Source organism: Gallinula chloropus, assembly GCF_964237585.1.
Source record: "Gallinula chloropus genome assembly, chromosome: 1".
NCBI classification, from domain to species: Eukaryota; Metazoa; Chordata; class Aves; order Gruiformes; family Rallidae; genus Gallinula; species Gallinula chloropus.
The window spans coordinates 42,607,129-42,631,974 of NC_140085.1; the positions used below are offsets into that span (position 1 = coordinate 42,607,129).

Genomic DNA, 24,846 nt, shown 5'->3' on the forward strand with positions numbered 1-24,846 from the left:
AAATCTTGCTCACAAATGCTTTGCTCTGTATAAGATAAAGGTCAAGAGGGTTTTAAACCAAGATGTTCCTTGCCAACTGAGCAATTTAGGAAGCAATTATTGTAGCTAATACAGTTTGGGATGGAAGCCATCATTAGAACAATGAGACTTTTGCCTTGTTTTTGATCCAGTAAACATTCTGTTAGAGAGCTATATAGCCCTACATATGGACATGAAGGAAATGAAGGCAGAGTTTGAAAAAGGAAGTCACTGAATTGAAGACAAACTCGTGATAAAGATTTTAACTCAAAATTAAGCTGGGCTCAAGAAAAAAGGCTTCATTTATGATTGCTAAAGAATTATGAGGTTGTTGGAGGTCAACAGAAATGTGATGTTATGATCTACATAAAAGTATAAAAACAAAGAAGGCAATTATTTTAATCCATTGTTCAAAGAAAGCTATTATGTCTACCTAGTTCAAATTAATTAATTATGATGTAGTAGAAAACAAAGACATTTTCAGACAACATATTTTGCTTGCCAGCAAAGTGGTCTCAAAGTATATATTGCTGCTCTAATGCTTTTCCAGAAATTGAGCTTAATCAATATTCAATAAATTCTCCAGAAATCTTTTTCTATACTGGGTTCATAGCACCAAATTGAGAAGATCAACAGAGGCATTTTGTTTGAAATGCCTTTTACTATCTGAAGATAATTGCTGTGTACAAGCATGAGAATATCTATGTTGTCACAAGAGGTAAAGCTCTAATATAACTTCTTTTTTGCACCATATTCATGGGAAACATTTAACACTTTTTTTGCAGCTTTGGTCAATTGTGCACAATGAAAGCAAATTATTATTGTCCCTGTTCAAATAAAATCTTTCCTGGGACATTGGTGGCAATTCCAACTGAAAGGAAGATACATTTACTGTATAAAACTTGTTTTAGCCACACAGCTCCTATTGTATCTCAGTTAGAGTCGTATGGAATGGCCAGTGTCCAAGGACACAAAAAGAGGTAAAACATCTGTTCCAAAATAAATATGGAAAACTACTTTAGGGGACATTTATGTCTATTAACATCAGCTGTGTCACATATGTTAAACTTATACTAAGCTCTAGTGTGCTGAACAAAGCCAGGATATGCAAAGCTCTCTTCTTTGGAAACAACGGAACAGAAATAGGACAGAAATAAAACAGTAAAAAAACCAGCTATAAAAAGAAGACCTGTGATCCCATGCAAATACTACAAAGATGACTTTTTTCAATTTTAATGATGCTACATTCCTCATCCTGGAAACATGTATTAACACATAGGTACTAGAAGAGCTGAACATATATTGTCAAGATGTTTGTTAATTTATTAGAAGCAGAATTGGGTTGTTTCTGAAAAGCTGGGCTGTGTCTGCATGCATGCTTGTGCATGGTTAAGCAGGACTGTGTTAGGCTGCCTTTTTTCCTCTTGTAGCATTGTGTTACAGATTTAACCTACACACACTCCACTCTGCCTTACTGATGCTTTGATGCACTGAAGGCTCAAGGCTTCCTTATTTGTAATAACTAAAAGATCAAACTGTCTCAATTATTGAGACCATGTTTGGTCTAGCCACCAAAAATTTCTATTTTAATTATAAATATTATTGTGTATCATATTTTAAGCCTAGATAAGACTTGAAAAATAGCCACAGAAATTTAAAAATGTCAAGTCCTTCTGTGTGGGAAGACCCTGCTGGCAAAGACTAGAGAAGGACAAAATAGCTGTGGGGTTTATTATGCAACTTAAGCGTTTGGTCCAGATAGGTGAAATTGTGATGTCCTTAGCCAAGGGACATTTTCAGAGACCTCTTCCAGGCACAAGCCCAGAAAAACAGTCAATATATCACCCGCACCTTCTTTCTTTAATAACTCTTTCCACCAGGGCTTAGGTTGTGAAAGAAGCTCATTATTCCCTGTTCTGTAGGTTCAACTGAGTTTGAATGCTTGGCAGGCCAAATTAAGGTGAGTCATTATAGACTGGGCTCTGTCTGAAAGGTTCATTAATAAAGACAGAGACCTCTGCGAGGAAGAACAATGTTTCAGAAAAAGAAAATGGAGCATTGCAGTTGTTTTGTTCTGCTTTGATGTTTCTGTGTTTTGTGGCTGTTCTCAGCAAAGAATAGATAAAAAAAAAAAAACAACCGAGTCATGGATTAAAGCTATACCACACTCAATAGGAATTTGATTATTTATTTTCTGGTTTACACAAAATTAAATAAATAATCATCAGCTTTAGACAGGAGCCCAGCAAAATATGCAAATCCACTGATGTGGAACAGTATCATCTCTTCGGGATGTTGAAAAAAAGTACAGTTTTTAGTTCAACCTCAAAGCTCTGTTTTTCATTATCGTGGCTTATTGCCCACTATTAACTGTTCCAAAGCCCATTCAAAGCTCATATGTTCTTTGACTGCTTCTGCTACAGATTGCTGTATGTTGTGGACCATTAAGTTTTATATTTGATGTGCGGTAGAAAAAAATATTAACAGCATCTTCTGCTGCCTACGCTTTTGACAGTAGGAAAGATGAGGACAGTAGTGTGTGTTCCCTCTGTGCTTCATAGCAGGCTTAAAAGAAAATAATCTGGTGATGAATTACCAGGGGGCTGACATGGTACCTGAAGAACTACCGTGTGCATTTCCAAAGTGTGCTCTGGTCACTTATTTCACCCTCTGTACCAAATATTTTGCTTGGTCCCCACTCTCTGCAAAAATTAACATACCACGGTGTGATGGCAGCGAAAGCCACCTGTGACCTGAGTAGTTTTCTCAGTCTGTACAATGTGGATGGGATCCATCTTACCTAACCTCTGTTGCCAGCAATGTAGAGCTCCAGAGCTGAGCTTGTGCCTTTGCACACCCTTATAATCACAGGGGAAAATCAGCAGTTTTAAGGCACAGTTCAGCTGATCTGTTTTGAATATATATCTTCGTTGTCAGAATGGCTTAGCCATAAAGATGTAATGTCTGTGTTTCAGCTGTTAATATTTGATCAGATCAAAACTATCCCATGTAACTTCCATCCTGAGCAATCCTGCTAAAATATGTGTGACAACTCACGCAGGCAAAGTTACACGAGTCTCATGTTCATGGGAGGCAGGGAATGTGGTGCAAGCTCATTTAGCAGGATGCTGGTTGCATCCACCAGCACGTAAGATATGTGTAGTTCAAACCCACTGCTGTAGCTGTGGTGCCACTTTGTGACTACTGAGCAGCTAAAGATGGATGTGATGTTCAGAAGTTAAAAGCTTGCAGGGTGCTAGCTTCTCTGTATCCACATATTTCAGCAGAATGAAAGCATATGCTCCTAAATGATTTGATCTGTTTCAGAGCTGACTCTTTATCCACTGAAAATTCCTAAAACTCTTACCAATACAGAATCGAGTCATTATAAATGTAATGTTCTTTTTTTTGCATAAAGGTGGTTTGTTGGGTATTTTTTTAATGAAGTGAAAGAAGATAAAAGGGGAAAGAAAAAAAAAGACTGGTGATGAAGGAAATTGAACAGTAAAACCACTTTTCCCATAATAATTTTATTTGAAAGTATAAAATTGTGGGGGTTTTTTTAAGGATTTTTATATGCCTTGAGGCTTTACCCTTCATCCAGGGTTTTATCATCTGTTAGGAATGCAATTTATAATTTAAGTAAACAATACAGAAATAACCCACTAGTGATAAGACTGAAGGCTCCACCTTTAGTCTCTATGAAATAAAAATTACAAGTGTTAACCCCTCACCTTATGAAATTATAAAGCTTTGCTCCAGTCACATGCTTTTGAGACTGTTCTCTACCTTTAGTGTGAAACACATTGTAACTTGTTCAAAAGCAGTTGAAATATATAAGCTGGTCTGTAAATATTATTATTTGCTTTTGTTATTTTGTAATAGAACAATATGGACAGCACAGCAAATTAACATACAGTGTATAGGGTCAAAAATGAAGTTTTTTTTCGTTTTCACTCTTTTGAGCTATTAAGTCCCAATCTGCCAGTCTAGGGTTTTCAGAAGTGTCCTTAAACCTACAAATCCCAAGCTGGGAGGGAGGTAAGAACCATTTAAGAAAGTCTTCTTTGTGGAAAGAAGAAAGAAATGGATGGTGTCTGAGTCTTAGGGGTAGGTGTCCATCAAGATGGAACAACCACATCATACACAACAGAAGCATTGATTTTGGATTAATTCTTCACAGGAACATCTGTGTTAGGGGTATACTTACAGTATTGCCTCTGTGGCAAATGGGCACAGGTTGCTCCAGAACGTATTAGCTTTGTCATGGTCCAAATCAACTTCTGGAACTGCTACTCTCCACCCTTTGAATAAAGATGACTTCAGCTGCTGTTTCATAATTTACAGAACACTTTTAAACAGGAATATGGGACAAACATCAATTTACATGCCAAGATATGAATGATACAATACTCTTGTGTCAATAGCTAGTCTCTGTCATAAAATGTTATTGTTAAAAAATTTAAGACAACTTTGGATTTCATAGTCCTCCAGGGAGGGGGTTGGAGAACCTAACCCATGCCACCCAGGCATTACAGAAAACATCTCTTCTCAAAGTCAATAGCAACTGTATTCTTCCCATTCTCGAGGATCGGAGATCATGATCCCTTCTAAAACCAGAAGTCTAGTTCAGGTGATGATGAGAAAAAAGATGTTTTGTGAGCTTGTACTCTGACTTACCACAATTTTTTTGCAAATTGTCTTGCAGCTCAGAAAAGACCTGTGGGTTTCCTGGCTATTATCTATAAAAACTGATATAAATGAATATGTATTTTGAGTTCTGTATTGCTATAAATATCTTGTCTTTATAGGCCAGAGCTGTGACTGATCTGCACACTTAATTGCAAACTGCAAGTAAGTGCTAAATTACAGCTTCTTTTTAAGTTGAAGCTGCAAATTGTCTAAATAGAAATCAAAATACTAGTAACATCAAATAGGTGACTTGCCAAACTTGCAATCATTCAAATAAAACTTCATTACAAGTACTATAGTCCAGCTGGTTAAATTAGGAATTCTGTTTGCAGATCATAGTAAAAATATTTTTATTGTGGGTTTGGTTTTGATTCTTTTTTTTTTTTTTTAAATCTGTGAAACAGTCGCCTAAAGTGAAACAGAATCTCCATGCCAGATGAACCCCTACATTAGAGTTAGTTTGTTCTTACTCCACTGGACATTTTTTACTTAAACCACTAACTGAACTCCCATCAATCAGTACATAAAGGATTTGAACTTTCACCTTCTAGATCCCAGCACTACTCCTCTGGCTCTTCGAGATTACAGAGGACTCTTAGCTGTGTTTTCTGCTGGGCTTAGTCTGACATATAAATTCCCAGAAAGTTTACTAATCAGTCTATTCTGACAAAATTAAACTTCTGTCTTGAACCTCTGCATGGTTGAGTCAGGGGTGTGTGTGTATTGGTGGGGGAGGAGGGCTGTGGGGAGGGGGTGCCATGCTACAGCATAAAAAGCCCTTAGGGCACATTTGGACTGCAGCACTTGCCTCCTGAGGGGAGGCTGAGGGAGGTGGTCTTTTCTAACCCAGAGTGCAGAAAGTTTCAGGGATACTTAATAGTGGCCTTCTGATATCCATGAGCAGGTTGCCAAGAGGGAGCCAGACTTTTTATGAAAGAGATGCGCAGCAAAATAAAAGTTGATGGTCATGTACCTCTCTTATGAAGACAGGCTGAGAGTTGGGCTTGTTCAGCCCAGAGAGACTCTGGGGAGACCTTATAGCAGCCTTCCAGTGCTTAAAGGGGCCTACAGAAAATCTGGGGAAGGAGTGTTTACAAGGGCACATAGTGATAGGATGAGGGGCAGTGGTTTTAAACTAGAGCAGGGTAGATTTAAATTAGACATTAGGAAGAGGCTCTTCACTATGAGTTTGGTGAAACACTGGAACAGGTTGCCCAAAGTGGTGGTGGAAGCCATCCCTGGAGACAATCAAGGTCAGGCTTGATGAAGCTCTGAGCAATCTAACCTAAGGGGCAGTTGGACTAGAAGACCTTTAAAGGACTATTCCAACCTGATGTATTCTATGTTTCTGTGAATTCCAACAGGACAATTTCTGGGTGGAAATGCTTAAGGGAACATTACTCACTTTGAGGACAGTCAAGTGATATGGGCTGCAGAACAAGGTTGTGCAGGCTCCTTCCTTGGAGGTTTTCAAGGCCAGAATGGACAAAGCAACCAGACCAACCTGGTCTGATCTTTTGTCTGAGTCTGTGTGGAGCAAGAGGCTACATTAGAGACCTCCTGTGGTTCTTTCCAACTGGAATTATTTTGTGACTCTGTGATTCTGTGAACTGTATGGAAGAAGATGCACATTTCTGAGAAGAATAAAACAAATCAGATGTGCTCTTTGACTGTGGCAAATCATTATGATGTGAAAGATTCAAAGCTATATATGTTAGTTTATATTAATGGTTAAAAGTGCCTTTTCATTTTGAAATTCTATCATTTAACATCTGAAGCAACTAATATCATTTACAAAAATATGAAGAGTGTTACAACTGTAACATATAAAACACAGATGAACATGCCACAGCCTCAAGGTAACCCATTTCTTGCTTTATAAGTCAGAAATACTTGTGGGAGTATCATAATGTTCCAGAGTACTACACTGTGCAAACAGACCACTGCTCTTAGTTGACAGATGTGGAGCAAAAACATGTGGTCAGGCAACCCCTTTAAACATTGCACATGTGGATGTTGCAAGTGCAAGTTATTCCAGATAAAATCACTCTAAAGTTATGATCAGCATGTTTTCATCCCATTTATCATTTTTGTGACAGTGTGTCATGATTTGACATCATTTTGTTTGACACCGTTACTGTCTGTGTGAGGAAGGTTTTGGATGAGGAGCTTGTACTGCAAGGAAGAAGGAAAGGCAGATCTGAAGAGCTGCCTTGTTGGAAAAATCTCATCTATGTGAGACGTATCTGGTAGAGTACAACAATGAGTATTTGGGGAGCTTACACATTGCATTAACTCCTAGCAGTTGAAGCATTCATTGTTAAGCATTGTGAAAGGATAGAGATTACTTCTGGAGCTTGTATTTGCTTGTGCTTGTTAGGCTTGCAGTCCTTTGAGATAATTGCACTCAACAGCTGCCACTGAGGTCAATCAGAACACGGGAAAAAAATATCTTGGGAAATGTCCAACTTCTTGTAAAAAGTGGTTATGGACGGCACGCTGCCAGAGGACCACCAGCACTCATAAATAATGGTAGCACCTCTCTCGTTTGGCTTTAACTCGGAACTAACTTCACAACTTCAGTCAGTTACTGAAGGCTGGGAAAGGCTGTGGCAGCTTATTTTTTTGCTTTACAAGAAATGTCTTACAGCACATCCAAGTCTCATCTACTTGAAGCTTCACTTCTGCCCTTTGATACAGTGAAGGTGTTTATACTGTTTTACCAGGAGAAAGTGGAGCTGTCTCCAAGCCATTGAACTTGGCAGTGTGAAGGCTATTTGGAGCCTCTGTGTGTCTGGGTTTTCATAGCTGCATTGAGGCAACTTGTTGGACCTGTGCACCTTTTCATCCCCCAGCATGATAGATGCTGAAGTTCTTCAACCTTGAAGAAGGAGTTTATTTAATCACCATAATCTCTGTGAGGTACAAAATTGTAAACTAGAATTTATCTACTATGTGGGCTTTTAGTGCACTTTATATGAAAATATTAATACGGTGTTTTTGGAGCAATGTTTGATCTTGAGTTGTTTCCTCTTATGTGATGCTTTCAACACAACAGAGGACAGGTTTAATATTGTAAAGTAGAGGAATTTAAAATATTTTTTAATGTTTTTTAGTAATTGTGAATGATTATTTAAGCAATTTTATTCAGTTGTCATAACACAGCACATTTAGACCGCCATGTACCTCAAGAAGCTCACTTACCATTTATATAACCCATATCTTTCTCTTTTCTCTTTCCTCCTTCTGATCTTCCCTCAAGCTTTCTCGCTGTCTTCCTCATGTGAGTAACTTTAAAAGAAAATAACTGAAAAGGAATAAAGAGTTTTCTAGAAGTATCTTCCCATGATTCAGTCATGCAGACTTGCCATTTTTATGTGAGAAAGGGGTTTTTAGCAGCTGGAGGGTAAAGATCAATATGATGGAATCAGCACGGCAAGATTACTCCACATCTGTGTTTTTCTACAGAAAAAGACTGTAAAGTTTATACAGTCTCTACTCTTGTCAAATGATAAAAAGCTGTGGAAAGGATGTGGAAGGAGGGAATTAAAGAGAAGCAAAAGTAAGATGGCAACATTCTTGCACTAACGTTTAATTTAACTTCTGTTAAGTTACTATCATGCCTCTAATATAGATTGCAATATGCAGTATATAATGGTATCGAATGCACGCTATATCACACTGTAATATTTCCATCATTGCAGTCCTTTTGTCTGTAGTACATCCTCTAAGTCTGATTCAAACTGGAAATGCTTTAGTTTTCTGCAGCAGCCAAGCCTGCAGCAAGTCTGGGGTTTTGGTGTCCACGGTGAGTTCTGGCTGCCCTTTGCCGTGTGGGAGGGAGCTCGCACTGGCTGGAATCTGGGCTCCATCTTTGGTTCAGGATTTGTAAGGGGTTTGCTGAGTTATTATTGGAAAAAACACTCAGCAAAATTCCTATTGCAAGATATCCACTATCTCACCGAGGAAGAGTAAGAGCATGAATAATAGCTGGTTAGCAAGCAGGAGTGCGGGCAGGCCAAGAGCAATCCATTGTTAGGCTGTTCATCTGCCTGGGCAAAAGCACTTAAATGATAACATAATATTCAGTCCATGTTTTCAGACCTGTTATGGGGGCATTGCCTGTAATCAAATAATCCTATCAGTTGGAAAAACAATGTAAGTTACAGTGTGTGAGGGCTTGCTTTGGGATATGAATGTATCCATGCCTACTTTGCTGAAGGAGAAACTTGTTCCACATCTCCACAAACCTGATTTTACAGCAGTTCATTTTACTAGTGGACACAAGAAAGTCAAACACAAAATGCTTCATAGGCTGACTCAAAATACATATGAAAGGTGGAGGAGTCCTTAGCTCTGTAGAGAGCTGAGTCTTGGCGAGTGTAGGTTGGGTCACCGCCTGGACCTGGTACATATCCCAGATCTAAGTGTAGCCTCTGTCCTTGCAGGGAAAGGAGTAGTTAATATGTTTCTGACATTTTGTGGGGAACAACCTGAGTCACTGTGAATCACTTATGATTGTAGTGCTGTGTTACCTGCTTCCTTGCTGCTCCCCAGACCTGAAGTGAGTCACAGAAATCTTCCAGATGTCTATTAGGGAGAGTAAGTGTCTGGATAAAACTGTTTGTGTAGATCAGGGGAACTTAGGTGATTAATAGCCTGTAATTAACTGCCTTAACACATTGTTAAGGGTGCCTAATTTTCAGTTTCTATGGTCAGGGTTTTTTTCCTATTCCCAGTGTGCTCCATCTCTGTGCTACTGTGATCTCAGTATCGACCAAAGCACAGCTTCAGCTCAGCATCACTTATCATGCCTTGTGCAGCAGAGTAAACATCACCGCTAAGCACATTATTCAGTTTTCAGAAGTAATTAGTGGGGTTTTGTGAGGGGTGCCTTGTTCAACTGGTGACTGCTTGATTACTTTAGCTGAATGAAAAGGACGTGGGGTAGTAAATTACTGCAAGCAGGCTGTTGGAGAAAGCAGGGTGAATTCTAGCTTCAATCTGCTCATTTGGCACTAACTGCATGCAATCTGTTTCTGTCCATGTGTGAAAGCTACCTGCATGCAGTCTGCTGTTCAGTAAGCCACCAAGCTGTAAGGAGGCTGCATTTTCAGTCTGCCACGCACCAGAAGGCAAACCTTTAATCACTATCTTTTGAAAAAGATCATGATTAATAAAAATCCGTGAAATTCACTTCTGTGATAGTAGCAGCAAGTGTGCTGCAAATTCATTAGAGTCAATTTTGACCCCATTATAGTTCAGAAAATAAATTACACCATAGCCAGATTATCTAGGTGTTCTAGGAAAGCAGATTTGCCTGTCCTACACCAGTCTCCCAGCTGTGTATATTAAATGAGTATCTGGGGATATGTAAAATTTAGTGCTGGACATAGCCATTAGACAGAAATGAAAATATTCTATCTCAAAGGTTCTTCTGAATGAAATATGTATTGATTTTTCAAAGGCAAATCAGTCCTCCATTCTTTTCGTGATAAGCTACAATGTGGTAAAATGGAAGTACAAATGATAACCAGATACAGTCTATAAATACATTTATCTTTTCTGGTTTGATACAGTCCTTTGCTGTGTGCATTGTCCAAGAAACTTTAATCTCAAATGATGTTGACTGATTTCCTTTTAAATACTGTACTTTCACTGAACCTTTTCACTGAAGAGGAAAAAAGAAGAAAAAACCCCACAACTCCACCACTTCTTAAATCTTTGTATTCTCTCACTCTTATACATGCCCAGTAAAAGTCCTAGCCTTCCCTCCTGCACTACTGTAGCCATGTACAGCCCCTACTGAATGTAGGCAGCTTCAATCTGAGCTATGGATAGTGTGGGATGGAGACCTATCCCAGCACCGTCTGTCTGTCCTGGACATTTCTCTAGTGTCATTTGCATGTGTTTAGTTTTAGCCCTCCCATTTCTGCGTGTGTGAGACAAGACTCTAAACTTTACACCAGTAATAGGTTTTTACATAAAATATTTGCTGATGGCAGTTAGAAAGATTTGTGTATGTGCCCTCTTCCTAAAAACATACCCTCTCAAGGTCTTTGAACCTGCATCTTAAACAGCCAGCCTAATGTCTTAATATGAGAAGGGTCTGATACTTGGCCAGAAAAGCCTCAGAGATGGACCCTCTGTCAGAGATGGGTCCTTTGTCAAAGGCCACTTTAAAAAGAGAGCCAAACTCGGGACAGTTGGGCTGCTGTTTGCAGTCAGGTTGCTGTTTGTGGGGCTGCCACCCACTAAGGCCTGCCCCCACTGAGCTGCTGGTAGAGCGCAAGGTGTCTGGGAGGAGAGCAACCCCAGGGTCTTCCACCACAGCATTGCTTTTCGAAGAGGAGGGCATTCAACTCCTGGAAGCTGGCTTGGGTGACTTGGGTGTTCAACATAGCTGCTCTCAGGATCTGTCCCTGAACATTCCTTGGGACACCAGTAAAGACAGACAAGACCAAAGTGCATGGCAGCACGAAGCTGGCCATGTGCTCGGGCTCTTCAAATGTGTGTCAGCGCAGACTGCAAATATTCAAAGAGAAAGACCCCTGGTGTCCACCAGATACAAGCATGCTTTCCATTAGAGTGAAGCCTCCACACATATGTAGGCTTTGTTTTTACATGAAAGGCAGGAACTAGCTGTGTTTTTGGCATTGCCCGAGAAAACAGTTTCCAAAATCTCCCCCTTGGTGTTTCTGAGCTTCCTCAGTGTTCCATGGACCATACATGGCTCTGAAGTACATTCCAAAACCTAGTGTGCTACAGAGAACAATTTCCACATAAAACTGTGTTCAGTAGTTCCTTAAACAAACAAACAAAAAACATTTAATTCACCCTGCAGCAGTAATAAAGTTCTTTTATAAATTAATGTGCACCATTTTTTTATTACCTCCATAGATGTGTTTTTGTCTACTTGCCCAAAGTAACAAAGCTCTTGAAATCTTGCTCTCAGTTCATCGATGGTTTGCTAATACCTTTTCAGTTCATTGTGCCAATTTAAGCTCAACTTAGACTAAGAAAGGAAATTTCAAAGTTCCTTTTTTTTTGTTTTGTGGGTTTTAGGTTTGGTTTTTTTGGGTTTTTTTATTTGTGAGAAGAAAAAATAAGGAAAATCAGTGTTCTTATTTGAGCTGCTCAAAAGAACTAAGAAATTAGTCCTTTAGCATCCTGTTTAGTAGTCACTAGCCTACTACTCACTATGAATATTTTGCTGGTAAAAAGAAAATTAGCATTACATTCCTTTTCTCAAGCCCAGGGATGTCTAGGAGAATCCAGGAGAATCAGCTGAGAAAAGAGAGACATTTAAGCATTGATGTCTAGTGAAACACACGATGCCCAGGTTCCTCGTGCATTGTATAGGGAGTGTTAGTGAGATAAAGGTTTAGTATCTTTTAATAGAAGAACTGATACAACTAGAGGGAAAAACACAACCAAAACTGCATCAGGCTACAGCCTTTCTTTAAACTTCAAATAGCAGAGTTCAGCTTGTAAAAATAAGATCTACTAGAGCCAGTGCAGTGATTTGAGAGTCAGATGTATTGCCCAGCAGAAAATCACCTGGAAAGGAATGCATCTTAAGCATACCTTTCCCTGGGAGCCACACATCCAGTCTTTGAGTTACTGGAGACCCTTTCCTCCACTTTGAGTTGCAAGGTGTGCTCTCAAGGAGTGAAGTACCTACTTCAGCCAGTCCTTTCTCATGTAGCAGTTAACTGGGAGCCTGGTGCTGCTCCCTCCATCCACTTTCACCCTGCATTCTTTACACACCTCCAGCCCATGGGTGGAGCAGGTTCAAGGCTCTTTACAAGTCAGCATTTAACTGTATGTACAAAGCAAATGCAAACAGCTTCCTTGGGAGAGACTGAGACAGAACTAGCCTGTCGCCCACTGACCAGAGGGAAGATACTGGGAGCTTGGACTGAAATCTCTGCTGCAAATCAGTTCAAGGAAAGATGTTAAACTGTGTTTCTGATATCACAGTGAAATGTTCTACCTGTTATTTGAGAGGAGAAATACCAGTTAAAGCTTTGTGCAAGACAATCCTGGTGGCATGTCCAAGCACTGTTGGGAAAGGGATTTTTGAACTCAGAGGTAAAGGTGCTGACAAACATAGCTCTGCTGAGCCATGCTTTAGTTTACCCACCAGAAGAAAATGAGGCACTTAGGAGCTTGGTGGCAACTGAGTGAGGATTTTGAGGTGATACAATACAGGTGTTAGATGGAGTTCCCTGTCATCTGCTCAAGCTGATTGAGAAAATAAGAGACAGAGATGTGAACTGGACCCAAACATCCTAAATCTCTCCTTGGAATCCTAACCTCAGTACGCACAAAATCCTCAATGAAGTTAATAAAAGTTCTTGTAAGGTCTACAGGATTTTGTGCTTAAAGTGAGAAAGAAGTACTTTCAGTGCAGTACACCCTGAAACACTGACATCAAATCTGCAAGCCTTGCTTACCCTGAAGAGCAGCTTTAACAGCAGCTTTAGCAGCTGTGTAGCTCACTGGACTGAGTCCTTGGCAAACAGAGGCTTGGTCAATGCACTGCATTCGTTGTCAAAGTATTTCAGTTTCAGAATTCAATGAACAGTAACACTTTCCAACTCATTCTTTCTCTCCCACTCTCTGAGTGTAGCAATGGCTGTTCAGTCTGAGTTCTGACGTGTTCATCGTGGCTGCTAATAAAACTCTTAGTCTAAAATCAAGGGGATGAGGCTAGAGCTCCAATGACTCTTGCACATAAGAAGACGTATAGATGGCTTTGGGATGTGAACTGTGAATGCCATAGACCCTGTGCATGGAAGGGTATAAAAGAATGCTCCTGAAAAATAGCCACAAGGCTGTGGGATGTCCTGTCTCAGGCAGTACAGGTTTTTTATTTAATTACCAACACTTTATTGAGAAAGAACCATAAATACCTAATAATTCCTTTTGTTATCACATAAAATATTTAGTTCTGATGCTGTCAAAGCACATGATTTTCTCATGCTATTCTCCATTTTCAGACAGCGGACTTGGCAAAATGCAAGTCAGTTCACATTCAGAGCTTGCACTGGGAAAAGGGGGAGGGAAACAAGGTGAGAATCCAAAACTGATGCAGCTCTTAAAGTCTCCAGATCAACTTTTTAAACTAAAAAAAACCCCTCCAGAACCTAAAATAGTAAAAGGCCTCTTTTTATCTGCTATTCCTTGTTCGTTTTTTTTTATCTTTGTTTTGAGGGAGGAAGAAACACTAAATTCTTTTCATTCCTTTCTTGCTTTGTGCTTTTAGTTTGTAAATCATAAACAATGGAAATTGCCACTGTTCTGGCTTGGGAAAAGTAACATTAGTTGCATTAGAAAACATGCTTGCTAAGAAAACAGTTGAAAAATCCATGCAGATGTTACATTTAAATATTGAAAAGAAATCTGTGATTACCTTTAGCTACAGTTTGAAATATTTCCTGAGACTTCTTACGTTTACAATATTTTAGTCTTAATGGAGTTGGATTTCACTTTCAGCTGTCTGTCTTCAACTAATTCCGCTGCATCTCTGAGCTGTTCAGAACCATAATTCACAAGTCTCTGTGAGATTAAGAGCCATACTTTTTAGCCCTCACATGAATGTTTTTTGTTCTGAGGTTCACAAACACAGAATTTTGAACTTTTCACTCTTTGGGAACGGGAAGGTGGATACAGAGTCCAACTGACATCAAGTGTGCAATATTAAACATGATGTAAAATTGAGTCAAATCAAAATCCTTCGTAGATTGGAAGGATGCTTTTATATTCAGTGCACACAAAAGATACTAAAATAGGGGCACACAACTTGCAATACTTTCTCTTTAGAAGCAGCGTGCAGTTCTCAAAACAATTTCTTAGCTTTCCATGAGGTCAGCATTCTCAGTACAGAGGAAGATACTTTGCATATGCTCAAGTGTCAAGATGAAATTTATTTGCCTGTATAATCTGTATGTACTTTGAGGCAGTTGTCTTTGTAGAGAGGCACCTACTGGGATTTTAAAAAGCTCTTTAGCAGATAGTAAAGATATTGTGTAGATATGACATTCTTCCTTCACCAGTTAAAGCACATGGCTTTTTTCTCCTAAAAGATATTCCTATGCAGAAGTTTGTGATTGGGAGAGAAATGTCCTTCAGTACATGGTATGCTTGTATTATTAAGACAAAATAATAATAACAGGGACAACTTGAAGAGTGCTTGTAAGAACTTGAAAGCGATTTAGGCTGATGGCTGCAGTTTGTCCACATTTCAGACTGTTCTCTGATGTGTCCACCATGCCTTGTCAATATGGCCAGTATTTCAGCTTTCCATGTTATTCCCGGTCCCCTACTGATGTCTGTGCACTGCATGTTCCAACTCTTTGAGTGCCTAGACTCCTTTTCTAAAGTGTTTTTATGGGCCTTTAACAGATCCCGGTGGAACAGAGCATCCCGTAGTCTTTTAATGTATTTTTTGTGACAGTGCCTTTGGGGTCGCTGGGGAAACATTATCCCATTTTTGCAGATGGAACACATTAGATTCCTTACAAAACACAGTGGTCGCAGTTTCTTTCCTTTAAAACACGCTGCAACACGCATGCTACTCTCTCAGTTCACCCCATTAATCCTCTACTCTTAGTTTAATGGCTTTGCCTGCCTTTTGATAGAGGCAATGTCTTCATCTGTGTCGTGGAACTTGATGAATAATAAGTCATTGTTTCCCAGCCAAAAGCAGTAGTGAACTGAAATTTCTCAGGACACTGCCTCTCTCCTTGTGAGAACTTTCTAGGCCTATTTTGTACACCCAGGAATTTCGGTTCAGTCTAGTTAATTTTGGGTGGTGAATTGAACCAACCCAAACCTCCAGATCTTTGGAGGTTCATCTATCACTGAATAATGCAGCTGGACAGAGGGAGATGGTTGAATAGAAGTCAATATGCCAACTGTTCCTTCATTTGTTACTGCCATATTAATAAAGTTGATAGAGTGGAACTAATCCATCTGCTTACAATTTATTCCCTAGCAGTAGGATACAATTTCACTATTTCATGAGCTCACTCTTTGACTAATTTTATTAGAATTCCTTCCATAGCATAATTTTTAATCACTTTTCATCCAGTTTTAGCTATGTGTAAAATAGTAGAAAAAGATGGACTAAAGAGAGATGAAAAGATTTAATGAGAAACCTGGGTCAGCTTAAACAGCACCAGATCAAATAAAGTTGTCAGCGAGCCTACAGAGGCCAACAGAAATGCATTCAAAATTACCTCTTTCACAGGAAACTTTGTTCTGTCGTGTCTAAAATGTAAAGATGCAAAAGAAATAAGGTGGCCCCAGCAGCATCATAAGGCAAGGTGATGCCTTTGGGGAGGTGGCTGGGTGAGCTGTCAAGCTGATGGGTAGCACTGGCTAAGGGACTTCAGGGTCAGAGCTGCATGGGTGGAGAGGTCTCCTCCCTTCTTTGCCAAGAACTAGTGAATGAGGCTTTTCTCATCCCCTAGTTCCCAGATATGTGTGGGCTCTGGGTGTTTAAAAGGCGAAGGTTTTTGGCTATGTGTTGGTTGTAGGCAACGCTAAAATGAATTCCTGTGAGCTTAGTTGTATTTCTCTTGTTGTTTACTTTAAAATATTCTGATAATCTGATTTTCTGTTAGTCTGGTAGGGGTAGTCATCAATGATTTGGGCTGGGTGCAATCTCGCATGAACACCCAAGCAGAAATGACCTGTTTATCAAACAGTTGAACCTACCATTCCCATGGATCACTAGGGATTGTCATACAAATGCCAGAAGAAGTCTTACTGAGAAAGCTGAGAGTAGATCCTGGAGCCAAGCATCCTGGGTGGGAGTTTCCAAAGCATTCTGTTCATTAGCATAAGTCTACTTCCACCGAAAATTACAGTTTTGGCAATAGCTTTGAATGGACAAAGTTGGCTTACCCCAGAAAAGTTCTAAAAAGCCAACCTTCCTATTTTAAAAAGCCTTTTTGAGCTGGCTCTGTCACCACTGGAGCACTGACTGTTCAAATAAAGTTGAATAGTTTGTCCCTGTTCGATATGCATTTTCCCAGGAAAGTCGCAGGCTTCTTACTTTCTCTCTAACTGCTTCCAGTTTGGTGGAAGTTTATGGGGTTAATCTGTAGGCAAGTACTGTGATTTCAGAATAATCCTTCTTTCATTAGGGTGGAAGTGGTAATAAGATACAACAGCAAGTAGAAATCCGTAATAGTTAAGTTAGATGTTAATCTAATAATTACATCTACAATTATATTATCTCTGTGATATTCGTTCCACAGTATTACCTGCATGATCATGGATTGTTTTTATAATGCTTTGGTTATCTCTCTCTCACATACACCTATATGATTTTAAACTGGTGGGTTTTTTTAATATTTCACCTGAGTGAAAATATGTATGTATGGGGGGGGGTGTGTGTATGTATATGCATAAGTATATATAACTGAGAGGAAATACAAAGATGTTACTGAAAGCTGAGCTAAACAAAATTGTTATTAAATCAGGCACCTAGACTGTAAAAAAATGGACTAACCTATGCACTAATATCTCCAAATTAATAATTTGATATGACTTCACAAAAAAAATATTAGTAATAGACTTGCAGGCTTAAAAATCTGTGTGATCTCTTTATAAGGGCTAGAACTTATTTCCTTTGTGAAGAATCAAGTTCACTGCAGTGTGCTCTGAAAGGAAACAGTTCTCATTTCACACAGCAGATGGATTCCAGAAATGTTCACTCTGTAAGAATCAACTGATGTTGACTGAAAGGTATCTGGATGTAGAGAGGAAAGCTTTTTCTCTCTTTTATTTGCTAATGTCCAGAAAAATCTTCTGTAAAGATAAAAAGAAAGTTTTCTAGTAATGTGCCAAACCAGTCCTATAAAGACTCAATTCTAACTGTGCACTGGAGTACATAATGCAGGGGAATTTTTCTTTTGATTCTAGTCCAGACGTTTCAAGGGTTTTTTTTATGTCTGCTTTCTGAAAATGAAGGTTTGCAGGAAGAACAGACACAGAGCAAGAGCTATCATTTAAGTTTACATGTCTGGCTCTCGTCTTTGCCATCAGTGATCTTTCGTAAACATATTTAAGATTACAAGATGTTTCATCTTTGGGCAAGACAAGAGGGATGTCATGTCACTGCAGCACCTGAAGAAAACTGCAGGCAGTTAGAAAAGCCCTTAACGTGCCGTACATTGGTGGAGCTGCGGTAAATCTGGCTGCTGCTGATTCATTTCTCACTTTATATTAAAATATCTCAATGATGACAAAGGATTGGTCTCCCACAAAAGCAAAGAAAAAACAAACTAAGGCTGGTTCAGTGATTCACAGTATCCCATGACTCTAGTTATAGATGGGAATTGCATATTAAACACAAGCAGCGTCCTTTAAAATTCCCGATTTGCATACTTCGAAAACACAGCAGAGACAAAGGGAATTGGTGCCAGAGTTTGACTTGCATATTGACTGTGGTTAGTAATGGATCAGCCACATGAAGCTGTTCTTACTGATATTGTCCAAGGAATGCAATTAAAATAAATTTTTGTTTGCTTAAACACATATCCTGGGCAGAGGTATGAACAAGAAAATCCCTGTTAAGTTATTTTATGACACTGTGTTGAGAGCAATGGCAGTGCATTCAGGAATTTCGGGCTTCCTTGTGAAGTCCTGTGCAGAATGTTTTACTGCAAGGATAGGAGCTTTCTGATGTTAATGTTTATTGAAGTAATACTGTCAAATAGCCAGGCAGTGTGTCCAGACCCACAGGCTCCAACACAACATCACAGTTTAACACTAGAAGATACCATGCCATTCATTTTGTCATAACAACTTCCCCTAGTCATAGAGCATGAAGCAGAGAACAGAACAACTGTACAAAAGAACCCACACATATCTACCATTCCGCTGACTTTTTGTGCCCAAAAATGACCGCAACCCTTTGAAGTCACACAAAAGATTTTATTAAACCCCACCATGGAATTCAATGATTTAGGAATAATTGTGAGACAGCTATTTCACTTTGGTTTCTGACTGCATTGTCAAGACCAAACAGTATTTACTAAATTTCAGGATGGATTTGCATCTCCAGCTATATCAGTGGCAAATAGCACACTAAATGTCATGTTTCACCTTCACAATATTGGGACATAATTGTCATTTGCTCATTGGTCTAATTTAGGCGTGGAATCCTGGATGTAGCATAATTTCATGGAAACAATGAATGATATTCCATGACAGTTGCCAATTATTTTTAGCATCACTGTAGAAAATAAATACAGAAATCAGCATACTTCAGCAAAGACCAATGACATATTTTTTCTTTCTTCACAAAAATTAATTTTATCATTATTTTTTCATTCAAGACTATTCCTTCTTGAACACACTCCAGTAAAAGTGTGATTCCATTTGTTTAGTTTGTTTGTAACTAATTGGTAGCACTAAGCATATGCAATTCTTCAAAAAAGCAAACTTTGAATCATTGAGCATTACCATAACTAATATTCTGCTTAGCCAGAAAGGGCCACAGCTGCATTTTTCATAAAGTATTTATAAATAAAAGCACATTATGTGGTTATTGCCACAGTTAAATTTTTGTAATGCTTTCTCCTTTGACATAAAATTATCTTCTTTGCTATTTTAAGTCCCAGTTTTATAGCTTTTCCATTTTGGGGAGAAAAAACCCTCGTCGTATTCTGGTCTGGTGATCTTATCACAACACAGATATGAGGATAAGACAATGAAATGTGAGATAGTAGACACAATTTTTCGAGCTAACGCTGACCCCGGCATGCTCCTATCTTCTGGTGAAACATCTGGCAGTAGCACCAGCACGGGCAGTGCAGTATGGAGCATGGGTACTTTTACCGAGTAATTTGAAGAGATATTTATCTGAACTAACATAGATCTATGCCTCTGAATTGTTCCAAACTCTTCTTTACAGTTGAGGGAGAAAGGTATTTTTAGGATGTGATTCATTTTATCCTGAACTGAACACCTAAACCAGATTAAAGGTGTCCTGGCAATACTGTTTAGCTGCAGAAGCTACAAAATGAAGCCAGAACGAGCAACTTATGCAGCCTTACATACTGTAGATATCTAAAATTACCAAAGGAATTGTGCGGTGTTGCAAATGATGTGATGTCATTTATGTGATACCAGCGGATGCTTGAACGTTATAACTGTAAAGCCACAAACTTGATATCGCCCATTGCTTAAAACATAAGCACCCACCTGTGCTTCTGGTAAGGAATCACTGATTGTACAGATATTTCATCTGAAAATTTGGGGAGCTGCTGGCATCTCTGGCCTTCCATATAAAACGATGTTTAATTTTTCTAAAAGCCAATAACACTTTTCACTTGCAAATTTTAAGAAAGTTCATCTCAAATGGATAGATTGGTATTCCAGGTTCTTAAGGCTAATTTTTAGGCATCTGATATTAATTGATTCTCATATACTTTTCTGCTAATGCCTATAAAATTTATCAGAAATTATAAAAATGTGAAAAACTTATGAAGTGTGTTTACAATATATGCCATTGCATTAGTGGTCTTTAGTCAGTTCTGTTGAATTAAGAACCAGTGCATATTTCTGTATCCAAGTATAAACACAGATCAAATAATTCTGCGTTAACTGTGGGCCTCAGTGAACCCTTCTTTCTAGAATGTGAAAAAAGGTCAGATTCTTTTATACAATGAACATTAATTACAAGGTTAATGTTTTAAAACGTTACCCTTTTGTTAATGTCTGAGTTTTACTATGGAATACATCTCAGATAAAGATACAGTCAGATTGTATTTATACTAAATCCTTTCCTTCAGTGCCTCTAATAAGTTTTTGTAACCCCTCTACTACCTCAAACATTTTCCCCTTGAAAATTTATTTTTTCTTTCTCTTTCCCTGATTTTTTTTTTTCTTTGTTTCTGCACCTGTATCTCCTGAAGGTAATTTGGGGCATTTCATCACAGTAATGTATTCCATATGACTACAGATATGCATGCAAAATTGTGACGGGCAAATAGCTACAATATATAGGGTTACTAGACACGACATTACATGAATGTTATATACATATACCTTAACAAACTTTCTTATATCTTCAGCAAATATAGTATCTTCTATATTTGCTGTGGATTGGGATTGTTTCTTACAAAACCATTTTCTGAATGGAGAAGGGTTCTAAATCTCTTACTAAAAATATGCTGAAGAGCAAAGGATGAATGAATTGCAGAACCAACCCCACAGAACTTTCTTCCCCTGCTCAGATGTCCTTGAAGAGGATTTCAAAATCATATGGATGGGTGCAGTGCTGTCATTTTAACAGATTTTGTTTTAATTCAGGACTGTGGTTCTCGAATTCGCCCAGAGGAGTCCTGTGGCTTGCAGCCACTGTCTCATGAATATCTGTCAGCAATTTCACAGACGATGTTTAAGACCTGTGAGGCTGGAGACACTAAAGGTTTGTACTTAATCCTCTTTCTTCTGAAAACTAACTTGTGCATCTCATCAAAGCAAAAGCAGCTAAATATGTTTCCACTTCTCCATGGACATGCGCTAACCTACACACAAGAAATTTAACTAGTCACTTGTAACAGCTACAGACTTTAAACATCTACTTAATTTACCTATGTGACAATTTGTTTAATAAGCTTCTAATCAATGACCCACCACTGTTTGTGTTGCTGTTATCTAACCTCTTAAATGCATTGAAATATTTCTATCATACCCATTTAAAATAAAAATGCATCATTCTAAATGAAAGGGATTATTTACTCAAAAATTAACTTTAGAAAAAGAACACAACATTTTGATCCATTTGAATTTTACATCTCCATTTCTATATTGGATACACAAAACCAATTTACAGTTTCAAACAGTAAGTATGTGTTTTTGCTTATATAAACACCTTAAAAATCAAGATGGACCAATCAAACATTATACAATAGCCAATATGATCAAGGCATCTCTTTGTTTCAGCAAGGACACAGATTACAGCAAATTGTTAGATAGGTGTCCACCTTTAGACTGCATCTGCCTAAAGATTTATGCAAATGTCCTTTACCAAATCTGAGTAATCCACAGGACTACTCGAGTATAAAGTCTTATTCAAAACTGAAGTTGCTGCCAGGTTAGACAGTAAGTAATTTTCTTCAGTTCTTTATTAGACAAATGAAAAATAACCCAGGAGTCCTGTGTGAGCTACTAACATCGCTGTATTTTTTCTCTTACCATCTATTGGAACAGCTTCTCCTAGAAGTAAATTTGCACAAACTCATGGAATAATCAATAGAAAGTAAAAGGAATGTGCGAACTGCCTGAATGCATCACTTCATGTGAAAAATAGAGGCATATATTAATTTTGTGATATATGAAGGGAAAACACAAAGGAGACGCTGTTGTACCCAACAGCATATTTTAATCACACAGCAAGCTGTAAATCATAAAGAAGCACAACCCATCCTATGCTACTATAAGTTCCTGACTAGAAAACCCAAATGAAATCTCCAAAGGAGTCCTTCTGGTGCAACGTGTTCTCCTGATATATAACAAGCTGCTTTTGAATACTGCATATAGCTAAGTGAAGTTGAATATAAAATACGTTTTACAGCATTATTGTGAAAAATATAACCATTTAAAATGGAAAAAAAAATCTTTGGGAGTTGTAGTCCTCATCACAGGAGATCACATTGTGGTCTGTGGCTTCCTGATGAGAGGAAGCAAAGGGGCAGGCTCTAATCTCCTCTCTTTGGTGACCAGTGATAAACCCCAAGGAAACAGTGTGAAGCTGAGACAGGGGAGGTTTAAGCTGGTTATTAGGAAGAGCTTCTTTACTGATAGGGTGGTCAGGCACTGGAACAGGCTCCCCAGGTCACAACACCGAGCTTAGCTGAGTTCAAGAAGCATCTGGACGATACACAGTCCCATGCTCTGACTTGGCTGGCCCTATATGGAGCCAGGAGTCGGACTTGATGATCTTTATGGGTCTCTTCCAACTCAGTATATTCTATGATTCTATGATTCTATGAAACTATGATACTAGTCTCAAAGGACAAGTATATTAACCAGGGAAGAATAATTTCTGCTTATAAAGCAAAGATTGCCAAGAGGTGTCTAATGAGAGTAGACCTGGGGTTTGCAGTATCTGGCAGTAAGTGACTGTATAGTTTTAATGTCCATCACAGCTTCCAGCTAGAACTGGAAAGCATGGCTTTTTGTGGGGAATCATTCCAAATTTGTAACAATTGAATGATAGCCCCCTTCTGGCAGCGACCACTTTCCTAACATGTATGGGAGCGATTTCAGCTAAAGCAGCCAGATCTCTTTTGTGTAAATGAGTTAAATTTTCAGAGAAGCCAAGCAATGTCCTATTTCCTCTCAGAAGTGAATTCAATACTTCAGAAGAAGTAACTCAGCATTGTACATTGCTCTTACACCAGGGAGCAGCTCAGCTGTATAGGGATGCTACGGTACTATCTCAGCACAATGTGTCTGTGCCAGCAAAAGCCTGTGTTCGTGCAGACATAGGGAGAGGCTGAGGCAGAGACAAAACCTTAACTCCTCTGAATTTAATGGTAAAGCTCAGAAGTCTGCTTTGCTGTTCAGCACAGCCAGGATTTCATGGCTCATTTCTATTCCTCTGCTGCCGTTCAGAGACAGCAGTTCAGGGTTTAACCAAAGGCAAACTGACCACCTCCTGTCCTAGTCACCATGCCAGTGTTCTTTGGAGGAAACTCAGCATCTCACCAAATATACACTTAATTTGCACTGTTTCTTTCTCTCTCTCTCTCTTTGTTCCCCCTTTTTAAAAATTAAATCAATAAATACAAATTGGAATATACAACAGGAGAAGTTTCTCTCTTTCCATCTTATTTAGATCATGGTATGAACTAATTGTTTTCATAGCAAAAAAAATCCTTTTTCCTCCAGAAATTCCCCTCTGATTCAATGGGGTTTGAACTAGGCCATCGTAGGAAAATTTGCTCTCTGATCAGTATTGCTGTATTACAATAATAATACAGAAGTTGGGAAGCACTAAGCATGTATGTGGCTCCTCACAGAGAGAGAAAATTGATAGAGACCATGAGAACCCCTAAATTCCTGCAGGTGAATCCATGTGTGGAAATGTTGTGTGCAGACAATTACAAAATCCGGTGGGTAAGAGATCATCACAGCCTCCCTTCTAAGGTTCTGCCTTAGTGCTATGCAACATGTGTTTTAGTTGTACCCAGATTTCCTGCATCCAGCTTAGTATAATTCTGTACAAGCTCTTTATTTGCATTCAACAGCCATCCAGATTTAGGTCAGAGGCATAACTTGATCCTTAACCAAATGAGCGTCTCCTTTGATTACAAGGAGTAAATGTCAATTTGGACACATTAGTAGGCCTAAGGCCTCTTATTCTGTAGCATCAAAATTGAGTCTTTTTCTGAATAATATAACTTTTGTTTTCCATAAATGTAGCCAAAAGAAAAAAAAAATCCAAACCAATATCCTTTTAACAGTGAAAACATTTTTTAAAAGTCTTAGAATGCCAAATAGACACCAAGTGTAAAAGTAAAATATTCATAAATCAACAAAACACCTTTAGCATCAGTTTAGGTTAGATATTTAAATTTGGAGTTGCCAGTTTAGAGCATCTTTTTATATGGATAATTGTTTGGCATTATAGAATAACTTTGATTTTGATCTTGAAAACAAAATATGTGTATTTGGGGCTTTGACAGTGGGAAAGGATGAATAAAAATAAAGAAAGTTGAAAAAATGAAAAGAAAGAAGAAACAAAACTGTCAAATTAAGCTTACAGTCTTTATTGGTTAGAAGTTTTTAACTTTAGAGTAATATTTTTTATGTACAAGGTAAACAGTTCTAATGGGTTTTTTTTGAAATTATACTTCTTTTCATACAATTTTAGGACAACATTCTATGGGAGCATTGGTAATGCTTAATCTGGTATCATATCCAAGACTTATGAATCCAACTGATAAACTGCTCTAATGAGACAAAAATCCAGTTTACTTTCACTTTTCCTGAAATAAACCTCCTAGAATCATAGAATAATTTAGTTGGAAAAGACTTTCAAGATCATCAGATCTAACCATCTATCCAGCCCGACTAGGTCCAACACTAGACCATGTTACCAAG

The 24,846-nt window shown here is 38.5% G+C and overlaps 1 protein-coding gene across 1 annotated transcript in view; it reads left to right on the plus strand.

Annotated features, from left to right (window-relative positions):
• CPED1 (cadherin like and PC-esterase domain containing 1) overlaps positions 1 to 24,846 on the plus strand; it is a gene marked incomplete at both ends in the record, with an annotated part of 147,890 nt that overhangs the window by 100,358 nt on the left and 22,686 nt on the right. Inside the window, one exon of the mRNA XM_084280067.1 lies at positions 21,046 to 21,163. Coding sequence (XP_084136193.1) covers positions 21,046 to 21,163 — 118 coding nt within the window. The remainder of the gene's footprint in view (positions 1 to 21,045; positions 21,164 to 24,846) is intronic.